The sequence below is a fragment of the Physeter macrocephalus genome, unplaced genomic scaffold (assembly GCF_002837175.3).
Source record: "Physeter macrocephalus isolate SW-GA unplaced genomic scaffold, ASM283717v5 random_563, whole genome shotgun sequence".
Lineage (NCBI taxonomy): Eukaryota > Metazoa > Chordata > Mammalia > Artiodactyla > Physeteridae > Physeter > Physeter macrocephalus.
This window is the reverse complement of record NW_021145846.1, coordinates 1-21,068: the sequence shown is the minus strand read 5'-3', so window position 1 is coordinate 21,068 and position 21,068 is coordinate 1. Positions and strand designations below refer to the sequence as shown.

Below are 21,068 nucleotides of genomic sequence, written 5' to 3'. Positions count from 1 at the left end.
GTAGATTCTTTTTTTTTTTTTTTAACATTTTATTTATTTATTTATTTATTTATTTATTTTTGGCTGCGCTTCGTTGCTGCACGCCGGCTTTCTCTAGTTGCGGTGAGTGAGGGCTACTCTTTGTTGCGGTGCGTGGGCTTCTCATTGCGGTGGCTGCTTCTCTTGTTGAGGAGCACGGGCTCTAGGCACGCGGGCTCAGTAGTTGTGGCGCACAGGCTTAGTTGCTCCGTGGTATGTGGGATCCTCCCGGACCAGGGATTGAACCCGTGTCCCCTGCATTGGCAGGCGGATTCTTAACCACTGTGCCACCAGGGAAGTCCTTTTCTGTAGATTCTTATCAAGCAAAATGCCAGGAGTCCAGTAGCCAGCAGGTAAGGGTTCAGAGGGCAGGGAGGACTGTAGTCCCGCCCTCTGCACCCCCATGCCCTCCTGTGAGCCCCACTGTCCCCCCACTCCTCCCCCGCCCTCCCAGGTCCTCCTCCTGCCCACAGCTATGCATCATCCAGGCCCTCTCCAAGACCCATGGTCAAGGTTGAGCTGAGCTCCAAGGCTCTTCCACCTCCAGCACCGCTTGTCTGCGCCTCCACAGGCACTGGAAGGGATGCAAGCCTGAGAAGCAGGAAGCTATTCCAGTCCCAGCTAAACCCACTGTGGCAAGTCGAGGGCTCGGGTTCCCATGCACTGGTGCTGAGAACCCGGGGAGAAGACATGAATCACTCATTTCGCAGTGAGGATAATGTTTATTGAGAATGGCTCATTACAAACAAAATATATGTATAAAATCTCTGAAATGCAAAAGATCCCTTTTGTCCCCAGGTGGCTGGAGTGAACAGAGCCAACTGTCCAGCGTAGCCCCGTGTGTGGCCAGGGGTTTGTGGTGCCACGTGCTGTAGGCAGAGTTCCTGCTGTCTGGGCTCTGTCTCCAGCCCCATTTTCATGATTTGTGCAGGAACACGACACAATGAGGTTTGCGTCCTGCCCCCATGACCCTCCCCAGGCAGGTGGCACCATCCCAGGGGCAGGCGGCTCTTGTGAATATTCCAGACAGGTGACCTCTAACCTGTGCTTGCCCTGAGAAGCCCTCCTCCAAGCCCAGGGATTGAGTGTCTCTGATGGACAGAGGTGCCATGACTGCTCTTTGTGGAGGCTGCTCTTCGTGCCAGCCTCACTCACAGGCAGCCAACCTGAAAGCTTCACTTCCTCTGTTTCCCTTGATACATCTGTCCTCACCAGTGTTACCCAGACCCCTCCTGAGGACACCCAAACCCAAAGCCACCATGCGTGGTACTCCTGTGCATGGGACAGCGCTCCCTGGGATTTGGGCCACCAGCTTTAAGGCAATGGACACGAGGCCAGTCCGCAGGCAGCACTAGTCTCTGAAACCCAGGGTGGCTGCCCAGTCAACGCCTCCCTCTTGGTCAAGGCTGTCTGGTGTTGAGGAACAATGTGGTTAGGTGGTCTGACAGCCCTTGTCAGCAGAGCCCACCCCTGCCCCTCAGAGTAGCCACGGCTCCATGGGGGCAGACGCAGAGCACGGCCATGGTCTGCAGTCTGAGGGAGGGGCAGCAGCTGCCCCACATCATGCCTTGGGCACCAGAAGACCGAGATGCAGGGTGCCGCAGTGGTGTGGCTGTTGGGGCATCCCTACCCCACTAGTCAGAGGCAACCCAAGGCGTGGGTGTCCCCAGCCCCTTTGGGAATGATCCATTGTCCTTATTTTTCAGGTGCAGACCCAGGTTTAAGACCCAGCCCCACCACGCTCCTGGGCCAGATTCTGTCTGTATGGTGACAGGCCCCTTTGAAAGAGAACTTGGGCTGGCTTACCTGCCCTGTGAAGAGAGGTGTCAGTGGTTCCAAAGTACCTACAATCTATTATTGTCTTACTTGAGGTTGTCTCACCCCCATAAAGTGAAAACTTAAATCTCAAAACCACCCTCCCCCTCTCAAAAAAAAAAAAAAAAAAGAAAAGAAAAGAAAAAGAAAACAGCTCTAGTCCATGCTATGGTGCTGTGCTGTGTGATCCTGGGTAGGCAACACCCCTCCTGTCAGACAGAAGAGACCCAAAGTTCTGTGCAAAAGGTCCTGATGTGAACACCAGAGTGGGTGGTGGAGGGTCACATCCCCCCCGCAACCCAGCCACTGATCAGCCACACAGGCCCAGGGCCCCAGCAACCAACCCTGCGAAACTTGGGGCTCCCCGCCCTCAGACGCAAGCCCCGCTGCCTGCCTAGTCAGGAAGCCTCGTGGGTGTAAGCATCTCTGGGGCCCAGGCAGCTATTCCTGGCCCTTGGGGTCAGGCATTGTGAGCATTGCTGGCCAGCAGGAGCCAGAGTCCCACCTGCAGCCCAGGTTTCCACCCCAAGGAGCTGGAGTACCTGGAGGGCCGCAGGGGCCTCAGAGTCCTTTCTGCCTGAGGTCCAGCCCTCCCCAGGGGCCAGAAGCCTTGCAATCAGCTGCAGGAACTGGTCCCACTGGGAGGTGGGAGGGGGCGGTGGCATCCACCAAAGAGCCCAGGGGGGTCTGCAGTACTTCCAGGTTCCTGCAAGGCTGGAGCAGTCCCAGCCCCCGGGGCCCAGGCCAGCTACACAGTCTCCAAACAAACAGACAAGCAACATCTCTCTTCAGGGCTCAGTCACCAGGTCTGTGGGGAGATGGGCTCAGGCTTCTCCCTCTGCCCTGGGTCTGGCTCACAGGCAACAAGGGCACCCGTAGGGGTGGATGTCCCCTGAGCACAGCTGGTGTCAGCCTCGAGGTCCTAGGGGAGGCTCCACTCAGATGCTCCGGAGACGACCCAGCAACCAGCAGGAGTGCAGGGTAAGTGGCATAACGGCTCAGCGCTGGTGGATTAAGCAGGTGGGACTCAGCCTCCTAGAACTCCCTGGGGCTTGGTCACATGAGCCGGAGCCACAGTTCCACATCTGAGCCCTGGCAGCCTCAGGCCTGGGCCAGGGCCTCCTGAGTGGGCCCAGTTGGGCAGGGCAGGGTGGGGTCCAAGGGCCTGGGCACACCAGGCTCCTGCTGTCAGCTGTCCAAGTAGACAAAGAGGATGTCCTCGTCTGTGCCGTAGCTGGTTCTGGCCTCCTCGAAGTTACTGATGCTCGTGCTGCACATTCCTGCTGGGGCAGGAGGGGCAGAGCAGGGTCAGCGGGTGAGGCGAGCACCTGCCTGACTAGCGCCCAGGGAAGCCACATCCCACATGCCTGGCTGCCCCTCACTGCTCGGGAAGCCCTCCTTGCCTACTACAGCCTTTGTGAGCTTGTTCTCTGACCTTTCCCCAGTTCAGCAGACGGATAAAGTGAGGCCCAGAGAGGGGAAGAAACACGCGCGAGGTCGCACGGGACAAGTCTGTGTGAGTCAGTCTGGTCCTTCCCCATCCCCAGGCCCATGGGAGCCCTGGGGGGTTCTGGAGCCAGGGCTGGGGCCGGGGCTGGGCAGACTTTCTTTCCTGACAAGTGTGCTGGCTGTCCTCGGAGGGCTGGCCTGGGGGAGATGGAAACTGCGGCCCGTGCAGCTGAGACAGTGGGGTGGGCCCCGGGAGGTGGCAGGGGGCTGGCGCAGTGGGAGGGAGAGAGGGCTGGCCTGTGGTGATGGGGGTGTGGAGGCTGGCACAGCCCCAAGTTGTGGCTGGTTTCCTGCATGGCCAGAGGGGTGGCAAGGATGAGGGAGTCCAGGGGGAGCAGGGGCTCTGGGGAGAAGGCACTGAGGTAGGTCTTGGCCACACCAGGTTGAATGGGAGGAGTCGTGGGGGCCAGGGGCCACCACGCCCACTGTTCCCGCCTGCCACACTTACGGTCGGCATAGGCTGGGTTGTTGTAGAAGATGCAGCCGGTGGCCCGGTTGTAGCCGCGCAGCACGATGAAATGGCCCTGGTAGTCGGGGGTGCGGCAGAAGCAGCGGTGGCCACTGGGGGCAAAGCAGCAGTACTTGACGGGGCTGGAGCAGAGGTCGCAGTGCAGCACCCCTGAGTTCACCAGCACGATGGCCACGTGGCCCTGTGCCAGGTGGGCCTGGATGTCCTGCACGCTCACTGTGCTGTGGGCAGGAGGAGGGTCAGCTGGCGCCGCTGGGCCCCATTCCCCGTCTCTCAAGTGGACCCCCACTTGGACCCCTGTCCTGTCCTGTGTCACAAAGCTTGGGGACATGGCTCGTGTCTGCCCTGAGCTCCTCGCAGGTGGGAATGTCCTGCTTTGTTACGGTGGCCCAGGCTCAGATGGGGGCCAAGCATGGGACCAGGGTTGGAGGGCTCTGAGTGTGCCCAGGACAAGCTGGCCCCATCAGGCCCTTCACAGGGTGACAGTTCAGCTCCAGACAGACCCCCATCAAGGGCCACTGGAGCAGCACCCCACCTCTTGACCTGGTTAGTGAATTCTTTTGTACAAGCACCCCCCGCCTTTGTCTTTTACCCTAAATGATGTGTGATTAATGTAAACTGTTGGTTTAATTTGCTTCTCAAAATTTGAGCCAAGCACGCCTTCACCAGTTTCAAAAACAAGTGCTTCTCTGAAAGGGTTATTTTTCTTTTTCTCTAAGGCTCCTCGTGGCAGAAGGGGCTGCCCAGGAAGGACTGGTCAGCAGCACGTCGAGGCGAACCCCCAGTTCAGCCAGCTGCTCCAGACTCTTAGGCACGGCCCCCCTCCAATGCCCCCAGAAGGAAGGAAGTCCAAGTAAGACCCAGAGGGGAGAAGGGCTCCAAGGGTCCTCTAGGCCTGGGGCCCCACCATCTTCACAGGGGGACGCTCACCTACTCTGGGCCCTCCGTCCTTACAAGCTCCTCAGGAGTACACATTAGCACCTCATGGCCTGGCCCAACTCCAGCCACGCTGAGTCACAGGACCGTCTGGTCTGTTGCCTTGGCCCAGGGAAACATGCCATTTTTCCATCTGGTCTTTGAAATGAAACAGCTGGCTGAGTTGCCAACAGTATGTACTAGACTGGGATTTCAGCTACCGGGAAAAGCAGGGGCTGGGCTGGAAGGAAAAGAGCAGACTCCATGGGACCCCGGGGGTGCAAGTCCCAGATTCGAGTCACAGCACAGCTGAGTTGTTGGGGTGGCCGTGGTGGCTCACACTGTTTTTCCCATCAGTTTCCTCACCTGGGGGACGGGGACAGCCCCAGCTCTCAACTCAACAAGGCAGCATCTGTCAAGTGCCACTAAGCACACATCAGCTGCCTCTCCCTCCAACGTGTACTCATGGGGCCCAAGGATGTGTGGAGACATTTTCCCTGTTTCCCAGTGGGCTTTCATGTGCCTAGGTTACGTTACAATGAAAACAGAAATCTGGGGCGAATGGGAGACCCAAGAGAGGTCTGGGGGGCCCAGCACAGGTCTGAGCCAGCAGGCCTGGGTGCAGTGCCTACAGGGAGCCCAGGGAAAGAAATGGCTCGCATCTGGGCAAGTCGCTTGCGGGGTCTCCTGAGTTCTGCCCCCAAGTGTAGATGAGAAGGGGGACCCACGTAAGGTCAAGGAGCCCGTGGGGAGACCTGGCAGCCAGGCCTCCCTAGACAGTGTCACCCTGGGCTGTCCCTGTCACCCTCCGTCACCGTGCCAGCATGCTCCTCAGGCCATCACCCCTTTATTAGGGTCCCTGTGCTCTGCCCCATGCCACCATTCTGTGAGCAGCCCGAGGGCTGGCTGGAGTCTGTCTTGCTCACCTGTCCCTCCATCCCCCACTCAGGATCTACCCCAGGCCAGAGTTTTGTGTATAGTAGGTCATGTAGCCCCACTTGTCCCTATTTTATGGATGGAAAAACTAAGGCCTGGGGAGAGGGAGCAAGTCAGTTGGTGCCCAGGGCCAGCTGGGTAGGAAACCCCAGTTCTGCCTGACTCCCCAGCCTTTCCTGAGGCCTCCCCACAACCTGCAAGTCTGCGGGTGAGCAGGTACACAAGGAAGGGCAAGGGTGGGGTGGACTCACCACTTCTCCACCAGCACCTTGCAGGCCTTGGCTTGTGCGAACAGCTGGTTCACCCGGGTCTCCTCTGTATCGAAGTGCTTCCTGTAGAAGGACTGCAGAGAGAAGGGCAGTTGGAGAGGCCACTGCCCTCACCCCACTTGGATGAAGTAAACAGCACCTTCTGGAGTTAGCAGAGGAGCCCAGCCTGCAGGGGGACAGCACAGGCAGCATGCCTGGGCGGAAAGCTGTGTCTGTCCTGGGCGGGCAGCGTGGCTGGCTGGGAGTGCAGGACCACACAGAGAATGAGGAGGATGCTCAGGAGATGGGTGGGCAGCAGGCTCAGGCTGGTACCCTGAGGAAGGTTAGCCGCCCCGGGCTTGTGTACCCTGACAGGCAGGAGTCTGGAGTAAATGAGCCAATGGGCCGGCTGAGGCCCCTGGATATCTAGCCACCACTCGGCTCAGCCAGTATATGTTAGCAAGGAACAATCTCTGTTTGGTGCAGGGGTCTTAAGGGGGCCAGAGCCCCTGTGGCGGAGGCAGAAAAGACCCTGCTCTTAGGCCCTTTCCTCTGCCTCGTGGCCACGCTGACCAAGCCAGATCCGTGAGCCTTCTTCCCCTGGCCTAGAAGGTTCAAAGGAGAGTTAGGTTGATGGGCACTGGCCACCATGCAAGAACCCTCTTGCCAGCGAGGCCGGTAGCGACTCTGCTCTGCCAAAGTTTGGAGCGTGGGCCGTGATCCACCCTGCGGGAGGCAGGTGAGACCAGCTCCAGCTGTGCAGGGTGGGAAAATGCACTGGGGTATGGGCAAGGCTATGCTGGCATTCTTTTTAAAAAGAAAAATAAAAGAAACGAAAGACAGTATATTGGTTTTTCTTCCAGAACACCAATGACCCAACTTGGAGCCAGCTGTCCCCATGAGAAGGAAGAAAATCGGCAAATGATGGAGGAGGAGGACAGTGTGTGCTCTGAGGCCTGGCCCGGCTCATGCTGGGACACAGGGAAGGACACAGGAAGGTCACCCGGACGCTCCTCTGTGCATTGTCAGGTGCTGTCGAAGGCAGGCAGTGGGTGTCTGTGGTGGGGGTGTCAGGAGGGACCCGGCTCGCCACTGGGGTCCTCTGAGCAGCTGGACCCAAGGTGATCTGGTCCGACAGCTCTCAAGTCCTGCCCATAGCGCAGCTGCCTCGGTTCCCTGGTCTCTGCACACCGCATGCTCACCTGGGTGTCCAGGTCTGGACCACACCCTCTTCTGATCACCACACCTGGTGAAGGCCAGTGGCCGGCGCTCACCTGGTTCTTGTAGCCCTTGTCCACGCCCAGGGTCTGGGTGCAGAAGCGATGCCTCACGCCAAAGTGGCGCATCAGGTAGGCCAGGTCGATGGTCCAGATGCTCCTGGTCAGTCGCAGCTCCTGCAGGGCACTTTCGAACTCACTGTCGTCCAGCTGGCCCAGGTAGCTGTGGGCAGATGGGCTGTTGAGGTCAGGGAAGCTGGCCCGGGTCACCCTCTACCCAAGGGCCTACCAGACACTGTCTGAGCTCCTGCGCCCCCGGAAGGCTCTGTCCTTTGTCATGAACTCCTACGTCCTGCCCACACACTGCCAGGCACAACCCGAGGCTGCTGGGGGCACTGCGCCAGCCACGGAGTCCAGGGCCTGGATTCTGCGTCTGACCTCTCTTGCTGGCTGTGACTTTGGTCAAACCTTGCCATCCTTTCTGGCCTCGCCAGCTTCATCTCTAGGACCATCTAAGTGCTTGGACCACATCAGTGGTTTTCTAAGTTTTAGGCACAGAATCCTTTTCTTGAACCCTATCTTGCCTGGAATTCCAGGAGGTAAAATGGGTAAGGGAGAGGCTGCCCTGGGGTTCTAGGCTGCTGCCTGAAAACTCTGTGACAAGGAGATGGCTATGGTCCCTCCGTGCCCCAGTGAACAAGGTTCTTGTGATATTCACGCAGCCTCAGCTCAGCAGTCAGCTCCCTAGTGACTCAGTCTCCCAAGAGTCCAAGGCCAGGAATGGGGAGGACACCGCATCTCAATCATGGGGTCACTCTGTGGGCCAGGCTCGGGCACCTGGGACTTCCTGGCCATTCCAGAGTCCCTGGCATTCTCAGGACGCAGGCCTGGAAGGCCTGGTGCACCGTTGCTTGCTTTTGCAGGTGGGATGGAGCCTGGATGGAAGCTGGGCCTCCCACAAGCCCCAACAGATGAGAGCCACATGGACGATGAATCCCACCCAGGTCTCTCCCTGTGTGCCCCCCCGCAAGAGCAGGTGCTGTGGACTGGGAGGGCTAAGGCCTGCCCACTCACCGCAGCACCATCCTGGAGCAGGCCAGGCCACAGTCCCAGTGGTAGAGCTGCTGGATGATGGGCACGGGCAGCTGCACAAAGTCCCCTGCATGGAAACACACGGAGGTCACAGACCCTGGTGTAGGGCCCACCACTGCCACTCCCACCATAATCAGCTGCTGCCCAGATCCTGCAGGGGCTGTTCAGGGACCAGTCCACAGCCTTACAAAAGGCCCCCCAATCCATTCTCCTCACCACGGCAGTGATCTCCCCGAAATGCCAGTCAGAGCAGGCCAGCCCTACACAAAACCCTCCAGTGGGCTGGCTCCCATACCTCCCAGGACAAGGCCTTCATGGCTGCTGCCCCGGCACCCTCTGCTTCCTCGCCTCCCCGCATCCTCACCAGCTAACTCCTGTCCACGGACATCACTTCTCCATGACGACCCCTGTCGTGCCTGGTCCCCCACTCCGTGCATTCCCAGCCCCACAGGCCCCTCTCCAGAGCCCTCTCGGTGGTGGGCGCTCCGAGGAGGCAGGGACAGGGCGGCAGCCGGGAGGCACTCAGCAGATATTCATGTCTGAATTCCTGAGGCCCCTGACTCCACAGCCCCCAGGGCTACAAGCAAGGGACTGTCACGTGTCTGCATGTGGAACGCTACCCTGGGCAGAGCAGAAAGGGCCCGACCTAGGCATTCGGGCATTCCAGCCCTGGCTCTGCCACTGACCGGCTGTGGGCTAGGCCACAGATTCCCTCATGCTGGACTGAGTCTGGCCATCTCTAAAGTAGGGACTTTAGTCTGATTCAGTTGTTCAATCAACAAATAATTCCCAAGAGCCTAGTAAGTGCCTGGCATGTGAACCAGAGATGGTTGTGAGTGACACAGAAAGGTCCCTGCCCTGGTGGACAGCAAAAACAAGCAGTGTAGGAGAAAAACAAGGGGCCAGGATAGGGGAAGTGGGTGTGTGTGCCTTAGAGAGGAGAGCCAGGGGGTGCCAGGCAGGGCTGCGGCGGGCAAGCTGGCATGTGGACTGCAGGACCCTCCTGCCCTGGGATCCTGTGAATCTGGACAGAGCTTAGAGTCTAAAGAACTGGAAGGATTTCTCTCCAGCTGTGAGCACTCTGTTCACTTAGGACGCCCTTTCAGCCCATGTGGTTTCCCTGCCTCAGGGGTCTCTGGGGGACTCTCCTGAACCCACACTGGTCTGTGCAGAGCTGCCCTGGCCTCCCCCACGTGCACCAACCAGGAGGGCCGCCCATGAATCCTGGAGTTTGTCCTGGCCTTTCAACCTGCTGGTCTTGTCCGGGCAGCCTCTTGCCTGGAGTGCGTCCCAAGCTCCTACTCCCCATGTCTAAACACTCCCCGGCTCTCAAGGCCTGGCTCAGATGCCAGCATTTTGGGGGCCTTCCCTGATCCCAGGCTGGCCGTGCCCCTTCCCTAATCTGCATTCTGCCAGGCCAGAGTTCATGCTTTGGCTCACAGGAGGAGACCCTCACATCGAGCTCATCTGTGCCCTGCTGGGCTGTCACGCATTCCCAGGAGGCAGGGGCCCGACTGCTCCTTTGCTGCACTGTACTGTCCGCTCTCCTCCTATGCCTCACCTGCGGGGCCCTTGGAAGGCAGGATGGCATGGGTGAGTGCAGGCCACCAGCTGGCTGAGTCACATGGCCTCTCGGTGCCTGCTCCTTTCTCACAGACGCCAGCCCGCAGGGTGCCGTGGGCACTTGGGGCAAGAATATGTGCAAAGCCCTTCACAGGAGCTGCCGTGAGCCCTGACCTCCATCCAGCTGGGGCCTGGCACACTGAGACCAGGCAGGCTCAGGCTTTGCTCCCTCCTTCCCTGACCCCAGGAGGCTCTAAAAGGAACCCAGGCCATGACTAGAGGCCTTCTGATATTCCCCTCCACCCACTGCCATGGATTCAGCCTCCAGGGCTCCATCCTGCCTGACTTCTGCCTGTCCTCTGCCCCAATTTCTACCCCCAGCCCCTCTCCTGTTTCTGTACACAGTAGCTGGAGCGATCCCTTCCACAGTCTCCCACTGCTCTTAGAATAACGTTCTTATCTCTTACCAAGGCCTGTAGGGCCCACCCCACTCGCTTCACCTTGGCCCTCACCCCAGGACCTTTATATGTGCAGCTCTGGAACTCTCTTAGCCTCAGTACTCAAGTCTTCCCCTTTTTGTCATTCAGGTCCCAGCTCAAAGTCTCCTCCCATGAGAGGTGTTTTCTGACTGTACCTTTGGGAGAAGGGGCTCTTCTTTACAGTATTTCTCTGTTTCCTTCACAGTACTTAGCAAAAGTAACAAAAACAAGAAAAATAAAGCTATCCTGTCTCCTCACTAGGCTGTAAGCTTCCTAAGGGCAGAGAATGTGCTCATCTTGTTCACTGTTATTCCCAGTGCCTAGTGTCTGATGCTTAGTAGTAACTCAAACCTTTGCTGGAAAAAAAAAAGGAACTTATTAATAAGCACCACTGCGTGCCAGGCTCTGGGGACGTTACAGGTAACTGAGACCAAGCCCTGCCCTCCAGGTGTTCACATCCTAAAGTAATCCCCCAATGGGCTGAGTGGAGGGAGAAGCCTATGCAGTGCGCTGTCCCCTTGTGGTGGGTGCCTCCCTCTTCAAGAACCCCTCACTGTGGCTTTAAACTACCTTTTTGTTTTTCTCTACATGGGCTGTTTACTCCCCAGCCTTTGCTCTTGCATATCCCTTAGTCCGAAAGGTGGTCTCCCATCCAAATGCTCTGGTCTCTTTCCCTCCCTGAGGCCTTCTATATGGAGGATTGGAGGTGGTGTGTAACTTCCCCACTGGACAGACTGGGAATTCCTCAGTGGCAGGCAGACAACATTTGCCTCCTCCCAACCCTCAGACCACAGCAGGCACACAAACATGCTTGAATCACGAATGGAAGGCGTTTTTTTCAAAAAGACCTTATCCCTCGGGATACCCAGGCCTACGTGTCACCACAATACTCCCCTTTCCCCCAGGCTTCCAGACTGTGGCCCTCTGTTCACAGCTCCCTCCTTGTTCTGTGGCCTGGGCTCTGACACTGGCTAGCTGGGCCATCTTTGGCCAGGCTTTTACTCTTCCTGCGCCTCCCCTATGCCCAGCTGTAAACGTCGCAGTGGTCAGCGGCTCTCTAGGGCCCTCGGGAACTCCGCTGCCCCTTCTCTTCTTGCCCTGATCTCTAACTCTTTTATCCTTACCCCACCCCCAATGTGGCTAAACGTCCCCACATGGCCATCCCGAATCCTGGCACAAGCAGGTCAGCCAACAGGGACCCAGAGATACTCCTGTGGGGGGTGATAAGAGTAGGCGAGGCCTTCCAAGCCCAAAGCGGCTGCCAGATGTTGATGCCTGGAGCCAAGGGACTGTCCCACCTGAGAGCTAGGGTCTGCCTGGAAGGTGCTGGCCTGGCTTCAGTTGGCAGCTGTCGCCAAGGAAGGAAGACAGCTCACTGGCCCTGAATACTTAACCCCTCTCGGCCTCAGTCTGCTCATATGCAAAAGTGCAAATAACGTTGGTAACCGACTTTGTCATTATAAGCATTAACAAGGCTCTGCATGTAAACAACTTAGCATAGTGCCTGCCCACAGAAAGCTCCCTGTAAACGTGAGTCACTACTCCAGAGAGGCTCAGGAAAGGAAAGCGTCTGATCCAAGATCACAGAGTTAGGTAACTGGAGGAGTAGGCAGGCAAATCCCAGGGTAGCCCCGGGCCCTACTCCTTGCTGCAATCACAGTGTCCCACTAATGCCTCAGGGTTGGGGTCTCCTGTGCTCCTGACCTCTCCAGTGTGTTGGCACTTCACTTTAGAGTTTACTAGCCCTTTCTCTTTCTCATTAACCCTGTGCCTTAAGCAGAGCAGGAATCGCTGCTTTCCCCCTCCCCCACTTAGAAAAGCAAATTGAGGCCCGCGGCACTGAACAGGTCAGTCTGTGTTTCCGCCCCAAAGGAACTCAGGCCACCTGGGGCAGAGGAACTCGAGAGTGAAGAACTGTAGCAAGACAAAACGCTGAGTCTGGAAGGCCAGGGGAAGGCCCTCCCCCATTGCTCTGTACTCCCAGACAGTTCCCAGACCTTCTAGGCCTTAACTACCCGAGGGGACAGGATCTTCCAAGCCCCAGGAGGGCTTTTTCGCTTCTGGGGAAGGTGCCGCTCCTGACTCTCAACGGGGACCCTCCCACCATGACCGCAATCAGAGCTGCCTGGGGTCCCAGCCCAGGGAGTATCAGGAAACCCCAACTAACCAGGGCTGGCGGTGGGGTGGCCAAGGCGGAGTGCACACCTGGCCAGGTTTCGCTCAAAGCTCTACAAGCCCGGGCCGCGGCGGCCGTCGGCCCAAGGTCGCGCGGCCGGACCCTGCCCCGCGCTAGGGCGGGGTCCCCCCTGTTCCCCGGGGTGAGAGCTGAGCCCTCGAGGAGCACTGACCGGGTTCGAGCGGCGGCCCCGCTGCCTCCGCCTCCGTCCTCATGACGCGGGCGGCGGGGGGCTCCCATGGCCCCGGCCCGGAGCCGGCTGCAGCTTCGGCTTTGACTGGGGTTGAAGCGGGACCCGTGCGCGCCGGGTTCCTGGGCAGCCACCGCCAGCACCAGCGCGCTGGGGTGAAGGGGAGGCAGCAGCTGGGCCGCCCCAAGCCCCGCCCTGGCCCTTCCAGGCCGCGGCCCGCCCCGCCCCGACTCCTACGCCTCCAGGCCCCCAGGCTCGGGATCTCAGCTCGTCCGGTCGCTAGCGGTCCCGGCTCCCGGGAGCCCCACCCCTCGCCTCCCGGGCCTCGCACTCCTTCCCCGCCCGGCTCCCCGGAAGCTCCGCCCAGGCCCGGGCGTTCCGCGAACGCGGGCTCCCCAGAGGCTCTTCCCCGGGCAAGCTCCGCCTCTGCCCGGCCAGCTCCTCCGCCAGCCTCTGGCCGAGGCAGAACGTGCGGCTCCGGGAGACCAATCCCCACTCCGACCCCCTGGAGGGACGGTAACGGGCCGCCCCCGCTCCGCTCCGTCCCTGTTTCCCTATCCATATGGTGGGATACTCGCCTCGCTCAGGGCGCCCCTTACCTGGCGCTGCCGGGTTCTCAAGGTTAGATTGTGAGGGCAGGTCTTGACCCTCGGCCCCACCGCCTGTCGCCCCCAATGCCCGCCTTGCCGTCCAGCCCGTCGCTGGTGTGGGGTGCTTGGAAACGCGACCCCCTTCTGCCCTTGCCGGCCCGAGGGTCGATGTTTCCGGCGGCACCTGGGTCTGGTCATCAGCCCTCTCTTCCGGGCCCGGAACTATTATACCAGAGCCCAAGTTTCCCAGCCGGCGGGGTGAGGAAAAAGCGGAGGCGAGATCGCGCCCGCCACTAGGAAAAGGAAGGGGGCGGGCCCTGCGCGAGGCAGTTTGGGAACGCGTGGTATTCTGGGAGAGCGGGACCCGCCATTCACTCGCGTCACGGCTTCGCAGTTGCAAGAGTCACCTCCGCACCAGAAAGGAAGAGGAGACCGGAACCGGTGAGGAGAGGCCGGGGGCGGGCGAGGGTAGGCCGAGTTACCCGCGAGGGCCCGGGGGCTGGAGGAGGACGCGCTGCCGGGAAGCTTTGCGGGGCTCGGGGAGGGAGAAGAGCGGGAAGCCCGGCCACCCAAACATGAGCGTCGCCTCACTAGCGCCTGGGAGTGAGTTCGTTAGCTTTTCCCCAAAGTACATGCTCTTCAGTTTCTATACCTCTCCAGGCCAGTGTTTTTTGAATCATCCAGGTAATGGTCTTGAGATCATTTCTGGCTGATTGCCTCCTTGCCCCAAATCCTACCTGGGTGATCCTTTTCAAAGCTCTTTGCACCTCTGCCTCCATCCGCCTTTCAGACACTGGTCCCCTCATGCTTTCTACACTGTTACACAAGTTTTTATCAAGTTTCCCTGCTTCTAAATCGTGTTCGATTCATTTTGTAAGTGCGGATGCTTTTCCATCGGATAATTCTTGTACTGCCGTGGTTCCCCCACTGCGTTCAGCATAAAATCCACACTCCTAAGGCTCCGAACCAGGGGAGCCTGTCTTTCCCAACCTCTCCTGTTCCTTTTCCTCTCTTGACCACACAAGATGTGCCCATCTTGGAACAGAAAAAGTCCACTGCTTTTCCCTTTTAATTATGTCAAGTCAGGCTCTTGCCCTGATTATGTTTTTCCTCCAAGATAAGCATTTCCTGTTTGTAGCACGTTGTCACTTTGTGAACACTTTGCTGTTTTCTCTTTAGCCTTGATGGTGAAGTTAGTGGAGGGTCAGAGAGCACTTAATGGGTTGAATTAAATGCACAGTCTCTTCTAGATTTGCCTGGATCTTTTGGTCTGTATCTGCACTGCTTAGTGCCTACTGCATTGGGCTCTTGAAACGTGGTTAATGTGACTGAGGGACTGCATTTTCTATTTTAATTTTATTTCATTTTAAGTGAGTTTAATTTCAGTAGCTGCATGCAGACAGTGGTACTGCCTTGGACAGCTCAGGTCTGTGTCATAGGTTCTCCAAGAGATGTTACCCACAACTGAGGGTTGACAAATATACATGCATTCCAACCTTCTCTTCTCCAACACACAGTATCGGGGAACACATAGTTATTTGATGAAAAGTAAGCGATCTACAGTGGGAGGGAGATGGGAGGCACTTTTCATTCCCACTAGCTTTCCCTCTAGCCCTCCTGTTCCTCCCCACCCACATCTTGCATGTGTTTGCCAGATAGGTCCTTCAAGCTAGGGGTTAAGCTACTTTTTTCTGTAAAAAAATAAAAATAAAAAATAACAAACGCACCTTTGGCATCTTTGCTAAGTTTTGTGTAGTTTCAGGCCTTGAGGGTGTGGTGTTTGCCACATGCCTTCTTGGGCTCTGAAAGGTGAACTAACTGTTGTCTCTCTCACTGTAGAACTCTCTTCCTGCCGAGATGTCTATTGGCGTGCCGATTAAAGTCCTACATGAGGCTGAGGGTCACATCGTGACTTGTGAGACGAACACTGGTGAGGTGTATCGAGGGAAGCTCATTGAAGCAGAGGACAACATGAACTGCCAGGTATCCTGCTTTGCACTTGAGGCTGTGAGGGAAGCTTGAGCCTGTGCCTTGGAGGACAGAAAGATGGTGGTTGGGGGTCTTTTTGAAGTTCTCATTCAGCAGTTATTTACCGAGTGCCTAATGTGTGCCAGGCACTGCTACAGGTACTGGGGATGTGAGTATAAATAAGAGCCATTCGGAAGTTTGGAATATTTAACTTTGTTCTTTGTGTCTTCCAATCCCATAATCATTTTCTCCCATATTTTGGGGACCTGTTGAAGAAAAGTGACACTACCTTCAAGAGAACCATTGGGTTCGGGGCCACTGTTCATTTACCCCCGTATGTTTGCATAGTGCTTTGCAGTTAGCAGAATCTTCCGCTCACATATTGTGTTTATTTGCCATTTTTCTGGGGGGAGGCATCTCATTTGATTGCATTTATAGCAACTACCTTGTGAGGTAAGCAGGTTTGATGATAGTTTTATCATCCATAAGATAGGAAGAATAGAGGACTTCCCTGGTGGTCCAGTAGTAAAGAATCCACCTTACAATGCAGGGAACGTGGGTTCGATCCCTGGTCAGGGAACTAAGATCCCACGTGCCACGGGGCAACTAAGCCTGAGCGCTACAACTACTGAGCTCGCATGTCTGAACTAGAGCCCGTGTGCCGAAAACTACAGAGCTCACGTGCTCTGGAACCCACGCGCCACAACTAGGGAGAGAAAAGCCGCAACGAAAGATCCCGCATGCTGCAACTAAGAACCAATGCAGCCAGAGATAAATAAAATAAATAAATAATAAACCTTAAAAAAAAAAGATAGGAAGAATAAGATTAAAGGACTCATCTACTGAACGTCACTCTGTTAGTAAATGTTGGAGCCACTTCTTGATGTGGTGCCCTTCCCGTGGCACTGCGTTGCTTTTTGCTAATAGTCACGTGGATTTGTATGGCCTCACTTTACAAAGTGTGTAACATAATTTCTCCTTAAGAGCTTGGACTTTGGAATCAGATGTGGCTTTGAATTCTGTTTGACCTTGGGCATATTAATCACCTCAGTTTTCTCATCTGTAAAATGAGAACAGAATTCTGCAAGAGATTGACTGGGAAAGCTAACAATAAAGGGTAAAGGAGAGGGAGCAGGAGAGCTTTCAGTCTGGGGTGCTGGTCTGACACTGGGGAACGGAGAGGGGAAAGGAAGGAGGGTTGAGTAGGAAGAGCCTTAGATGGTAGTGTATCTCTGAGGAAGTCTCAGCCAGGCAAAGGAAGGTTTCTCATTGGAAGAGTCCAGCATGGGGCACAGTTGGCCTGGCGCTATACCCCCACTGTGGTCAGTCATTGGCTGGCAGCATGAGAGTGGCTTCAGGGTGAATGCTGTGGTGGATCCCAGTCCGAGCAGTGCACTCCCAAGACTGCCACTGGGGTAACACCCCCGCCACTGGTGTAAACACCCCCACCCCAGGGCTGTTCTGAAGATCAGGTGAGAGAGAGAGAGAGAGAGAGAGAGAGAGAGAGAGAGAGAGAGAGAGAGAGAGAGAGAGACAACTAGCTCAGCGCCTTGCACATTGTAAATGTCAACATATGGTACCTGTTGATATTTTCTAGGTGAGAAAACTGAAGGTCAGAGAGGTGAGGTGACTTACCCAAGGTCATATTTCAGGACAGGTGTCCTAAGTATCCATTGTTTCACAGGGTTCATTTGTTTATTTGTGATTTCTCTGTAGCTTTGAGCATCCTCTTCCTGCAGGTTGACCAGCTGAGGGTTCCCTCGTGTTTGGGGAAATAGACATCTGGTGACTGCAGGTTTCTCTCCTCGGTGTTAATGCCACAGAGGTGGGTGGGCGGCCTCTCTGCAGGTCTGGTGGGGCCAGGCCTCCTTTGCCTTCATGAGGTATGGCTGTCATAGGTCCAGTCCGCTGGCTGAAGGCATCCTCATCCATTTTAAGGTGCTTCAGTTTGGTGAGTAGAATGCAAGACTAGGATAGGGAATCTTCGTGTGTTTATTCAGCTGTTTATTTGGATAGCTTTCTGAGTTTGCAAAGCTTCAGACTTCCCATCTGTAACCTGAAGGTAAGGTGTCTGACCGGGTGACCTTGGTGTTCTCTCTGATGGTAGCCAGTGTGAAGTAAAGCACACAGACCCTGTGATGGATCTGGAATCATTGCAGCCTACCACCTGGTGTCACTTGTCGTGAGCTTTGGACCTCCCTCACCCTCTGTTCCCTCCTTTCTAAATCAGGGATAAAAATAGCACCTCAGCCTCAGGACTGTAGTGCAGAATAAATGAGCCGTTGCATGTCAGATAGTGGGGGCCTGCCACCTCCTTCCACCTGCGTTAATCTGCTAGGGCTTAGAGTCCCATGCTGGGTGGCTTAAACAGCAGAAATTTATTCTCAGGGTTCTGGAGGCTAGAAGTTCTAGATCAAGGTGTTGCAAGGTTGGTTCTTCTGAGGGCCGTGAGGGAAGGATCTATTCCAAGCCTCTTTCCTTGGCTTATAGATGGCTGTCTTCTTCCTTTATCTTCACGTGGTCTTCCCTCTGTGTGTGTCCGTATCATAATCTCTTCTTATAAGGACATAAGTCATATTGGACTAGGGCCCAGTTACCTCTGTAAAGATCCAGTCTTGAAATACAGTCACGTTGGTGGGGGCTAAGACTTCAATATATGAATTTGGGGGGTGGGTACAATTCAGCCTATTACCCTGCCCATGCCAAGATTCGAGGCCTCACGGGGTAGAGCGAAACCTGGCGTGTTGGATAGACCCCAGCAGGCTGTGGCGGAGCTGAGCCCACTGTGGTGAGCACCCAGCACAGTTGACTCACGTGTCCCCGGGCTGGGAGGCCGATGGTGCCTGCTGTTCTCCTTTCTTCCTAGTCCCAGTAAGTCTGCCCTTTGGGGATGAGAGTGTCCTCTTGGCTTTCTCTCTCTGCTTGTTCTTTGCTAGAGGGCAGCTGGAGTTCAGTGTTTGCCATTTGATGTTGGGTTTTAATAACATTTTCTATTATATAAATGGTGCGGGGGACTTCCCTGGTGGCGCAGTGGTTAGGAATCTGCCTGCCAATGCAGGGGACACAGGTTCGAGCCCTGATCCAGGAAGATCCCACATGCGGTGCGGGGGACTTCCCTGGTGGCGCAGTGGTTAGGAATCTGCCTGCCAATGCAGGGGACACAGGTTCGAGCCCTGGTCCAGGAAGATCCCACATGCCCCGGAGCAACTAAGCCCATGTGCCACAACTACTGAGCCTGTGCTCTAGAGCCTGCGAGCCACAACCGCGGAGCCCGTGTGCCTAGATCCCGTGCTCCTCAACAAGAGAAGCCACCGCAATGAGAATCCCATGCACCGCAACGAAGGGTAGCCCCCTCTCACTGCAACTAGAGAAAGCCCACACGCAGCAATGAAGACCCAATGCAGCCAAAAAATAAATAAATAAAATTTAAAACAAGACTTTTGAGGAAGACCAGAGTGAATAGTTGTTTTTTTGTAGGAAATTATATGTGATTAAATTTTAAAAAATATTTTTTCTTACTTTAAAATTACAATCATGTGTTAAGCTTGTGATCATAAAGCAAAGTAAATGTTATTTTTTAAAAAGAGAGTAAGGGCCAAATCCAAAATTTCATTAACTTTAAAGTGACGTAATTCCTAGACGTTTTGGTGGGGGAAAAGTGATAGTTAATAGATTCTGCAGAAATGATGCTTTGGGGGCTTTGGCATGATCACCCCATCGGTGACAGGACTGTTTGAACTGTTTTCTTGGCTGTGGCATAATGGTCTGTGGAAAAATCTACCTAGATGTTTCTTCTGAGCTATTTGAGAGTGGATTGCAGTCATCATACTCCTTTATTGCATAATATGTTGTGTATATCTGTGTATATTTTCTCTTACTGTATCCATAGTACAGTTATTAATTCAAGAACTCCAAGATTGAGTCAGTACTTTAACCTGCAGTGTATCCAGTTTCTACAGGTGCACAGTGTGTCCTTTATGGCCGTGTAGTCCTCTCTGCCTCATTCCTGGGTTTATTTGTCAACTCATTTGATGCTTCTTTGGTCTGAGACGGTTCCTCCAAGTTTGCTTTTCACACCATTGATGATTTTGAAGACTAGAGGCCAGTTATTTTGTTAGAATGTCCCTTGATTGGGGTTTCTCTGATGCTTCTTCCCAATTAGATTTGGGTTATGCTTTTATGGGCTGTTATTGTGTGATTTTTGTCTCCTCAGAGGGTCAGTCAGGCCTAAACACCTGTTTGCCCCTTGTTTGCAGTGTTAACCTTGATCTTTTGGTTAAGGTGTTATGTGGTCTCTCCACTGTATGTTCCTTTTCCTTTTGTAACTAATGAGAATTTTGTGGGGAGGTTCTTTAAGTAAATACCTTGTGAGCATTCTGTTCCTCATTATTGTCCCATTCCTCAGCCCCATTTAGCTTCCCGTGAAGATTCTTGCTTGAATCTTTTTACTATTACGGTTGCAAAGAATAATTTTTTTTTTCCTCCATCATTCTTTCTGTATTTATTGGGTCTGCTGTATGGAAGTGCCTTCCCTTACCCCCCATTTATCCATTCATTTACTATCAATATAGGCTCATACTGTCAGTATGTTTTGTTAAGGGTGTTATAATCCATTGCTGTCATTGTTTATTTTGATGTTCCAGTTATCCCAGATTTGACCAGTAGGAGCCTCTCAAGCTGACTCCTGTGTCCTTTGGTATGTCCTGGTCAGTTGCGGGGAGCACATCCCTACCTTCTGGTATAAGATGCTTGTTACAGGCTCATCTTTTACCTTCCCTAACCCAGCTCTGGAATCAGCCATTTCTTCAGGCGCCTTGCTTTCTTTTAGGTTGGGAGTAGAATTTAGAAACCAAACTCTAAATTCTACTGGGTGCTGTTAAGTATTTTGAAGTCTTAGTTTAACTTGTCAAACTAGGACCTATCTCCAAACGGCTGTGTGCTTAATAGTGCCAGAAGATTCCGTTCATTGCATGCACATTTTGTGCCAGGTACTGTTCTGGGGTTTTACATACAGTAGGTCCTTGAGTCAGCACAGGACCTCTCTGAGGACAAGCTTCCAGATGCCCAGGGTGACCAAGCATGGAAGGAGCCAATCTAAACCCAAGTGTCTGACTCCCAAGTCTGTGAACTTGGCGACAGTCTCTAAAATGAGGCCTAGAGTAAACCTGTTGGATCCCATTGCCTCTGAAAGCATCAAGCCCTCAGTTCTGACTGTCAGATTCCAGACAGGAAAATGAGGATGGTGGGACAGGGAGGGGGTGAGCATCTGTGGGCTGCTCGCCGTGTGCCCCGCAGCTGGGATGCTGCGACCGACTATCCTTGGCCACCCAGCACTCTCCATCCTAGCCCCAGACGTGTGGGTAATGAGTACAGAGACGGTCTGTACTAAGATCTTCTCTCCCCAAAGTGTCATTGCAGTTGGGCACCTGGCTTATGCCATCTGTGTTTCATTGTGGCTGTTTGGGAGAGTTGAATGGACGGGGTGTTTCTGCCTGACTTTCATTTAAACCGAGTTCACACAAGTTGCTGCCTTTAGCTCATGATGCGAGTGCAGCTCGGGCTTGTTGACAAGCTGTGTACCTGGCGGACGGATACACCGCACAGCCATTTCTCTGCTGGTGCCGTGGAGAGAGCACGAGAGCAGCGGCCCACCTGGTTCCTAGGCTGTAATAGGACTAGTGATGCTGGACTCTTTCTTGCTTCAGCCCAGGTGGACACATGCCGTTTGTGAAAGCACTCAGTGTAAGTGTTGTTGATCTTCCGTAACAGCCTCTGTCAGGGATTCTCAGAGAGGGTTGGGGAGGCAGTGACAGAGGAAGGAGTGAGATGTACCAGGATGTGCTGGAGGGGAGGCGGCTTGGCAGCGGCAGGGCAGCCTTAGAG

At 55.0% G+C, this 21,068-nt stretch overlaps 2 protein-coding genes across 3 annotated transcripts; one reads left to right on the top strand and one right to left on the bottom strand.

Annotated features, from left to right (window-relative positions):
• Positions 1 to 728: 728 nt before the first annotated feature.
• Positions 729 to 12,692, bottom strand: GUCD1 (guanylyl cyclase domain containing 1). Its single transcript, XM_007127178.4, has 6 exons — positions 12,610 to 12,692; positions 8,202 to 8,286; positions 7,185 to 7,350; positions 5,914 to 6,005; positions 3,791 to 4,032; positions 729 to 3,113 (listed from the first exon to the last, which is right to left on the bottom strand). The coding sequence occupies exons 1-6, from the start codon at positions 12,650 to 12,652 to the stop codon at positions 3,022 to 3,024; spliced, it is 720 nt and encodes a 239-aa protein (XP_007127240.3). The 5' UTR covers positions 12,653 to 12,692; the 3' UTR covers positions 729 to 3,021.
• LOC129391891 (translation initiation factor IF-2-like) lies at positions 12,651 to 16,304 on the top strand. Of its 2 annotated transcripts, none has more exons than XM_055083115.1 (3): positions 12,651 to 13,143; positions 13,612 to 13,658; positions 15,057 to 16,304. In XM_055083115.1, exons 1-3 carry the CDS (start codon positions 12,651 to 12,653, stop codon positions 15,237 to 15,239), a joined length of 723 nt encoding a protein of 240 aa, XP_054939090.1. In that variant the 3' UTR covers positions 15,240 to 16,304. The 2 variants fall into 2 exon arrangements, with proteins under 2 accessions (XP_054939090.1, XP_054939089.1); XM_055083114.1 differs by having other exon boundaries at positions 12,651 to 13,248; positions 15,057 to 16,303.
• Positions 16,305 to 21,068: the final 4,764 nt, after the last annotated feature.

Excerpts from the sequence above, each read along its gene's own strand:
- LOC129391891 (XM_055083114.1), top strand. The coding sequence starts at position 12,651 with ATGACGCGGGCGGCGGGGGGCTCCCATGGCCCCGGCCCGGAGCCGGCT. Across the intron at positions 13,249-13,611 it reads GGCGCTGCCGGGTTCTCAAG|TTGCAAGAGTCACCTCCGCA; the intron begins GTTAGATTGTGA and ends ACGGCTTCGCAG. Across the intron at positions 13,659-15,056 it reads GGAAGAGGAGACCGGAACCG|AACTCTCTTCCTGCCGAGAT; the intron begins GTGAGGAGAGGC and ends CTCTCACTGTAG.
- GUCD1 (XM_007127178.4), bottom strand. The coding sequence starts at position 12,652 with ATGAGGACGGAGGCGGAGGCAGCGGGGCCGCCGCTCGAACCCG. Across the intron at positions 7,351-8,201 it reads TGCTCCAGGATGGTGCTGCG|CTACCTGGGCCAGCTGGACG; the intron begins GTGAGTGGGCAG and ends ATCTGCCCACAG. Across the intron at positions 4,033-5,913 it reads AAGGTGCTGGTGGAGAAGTG|CACAGTGAGCGTGCAGGACA; the intron begins GTGAGTCCACCC and ends TCCTGCCCACAG.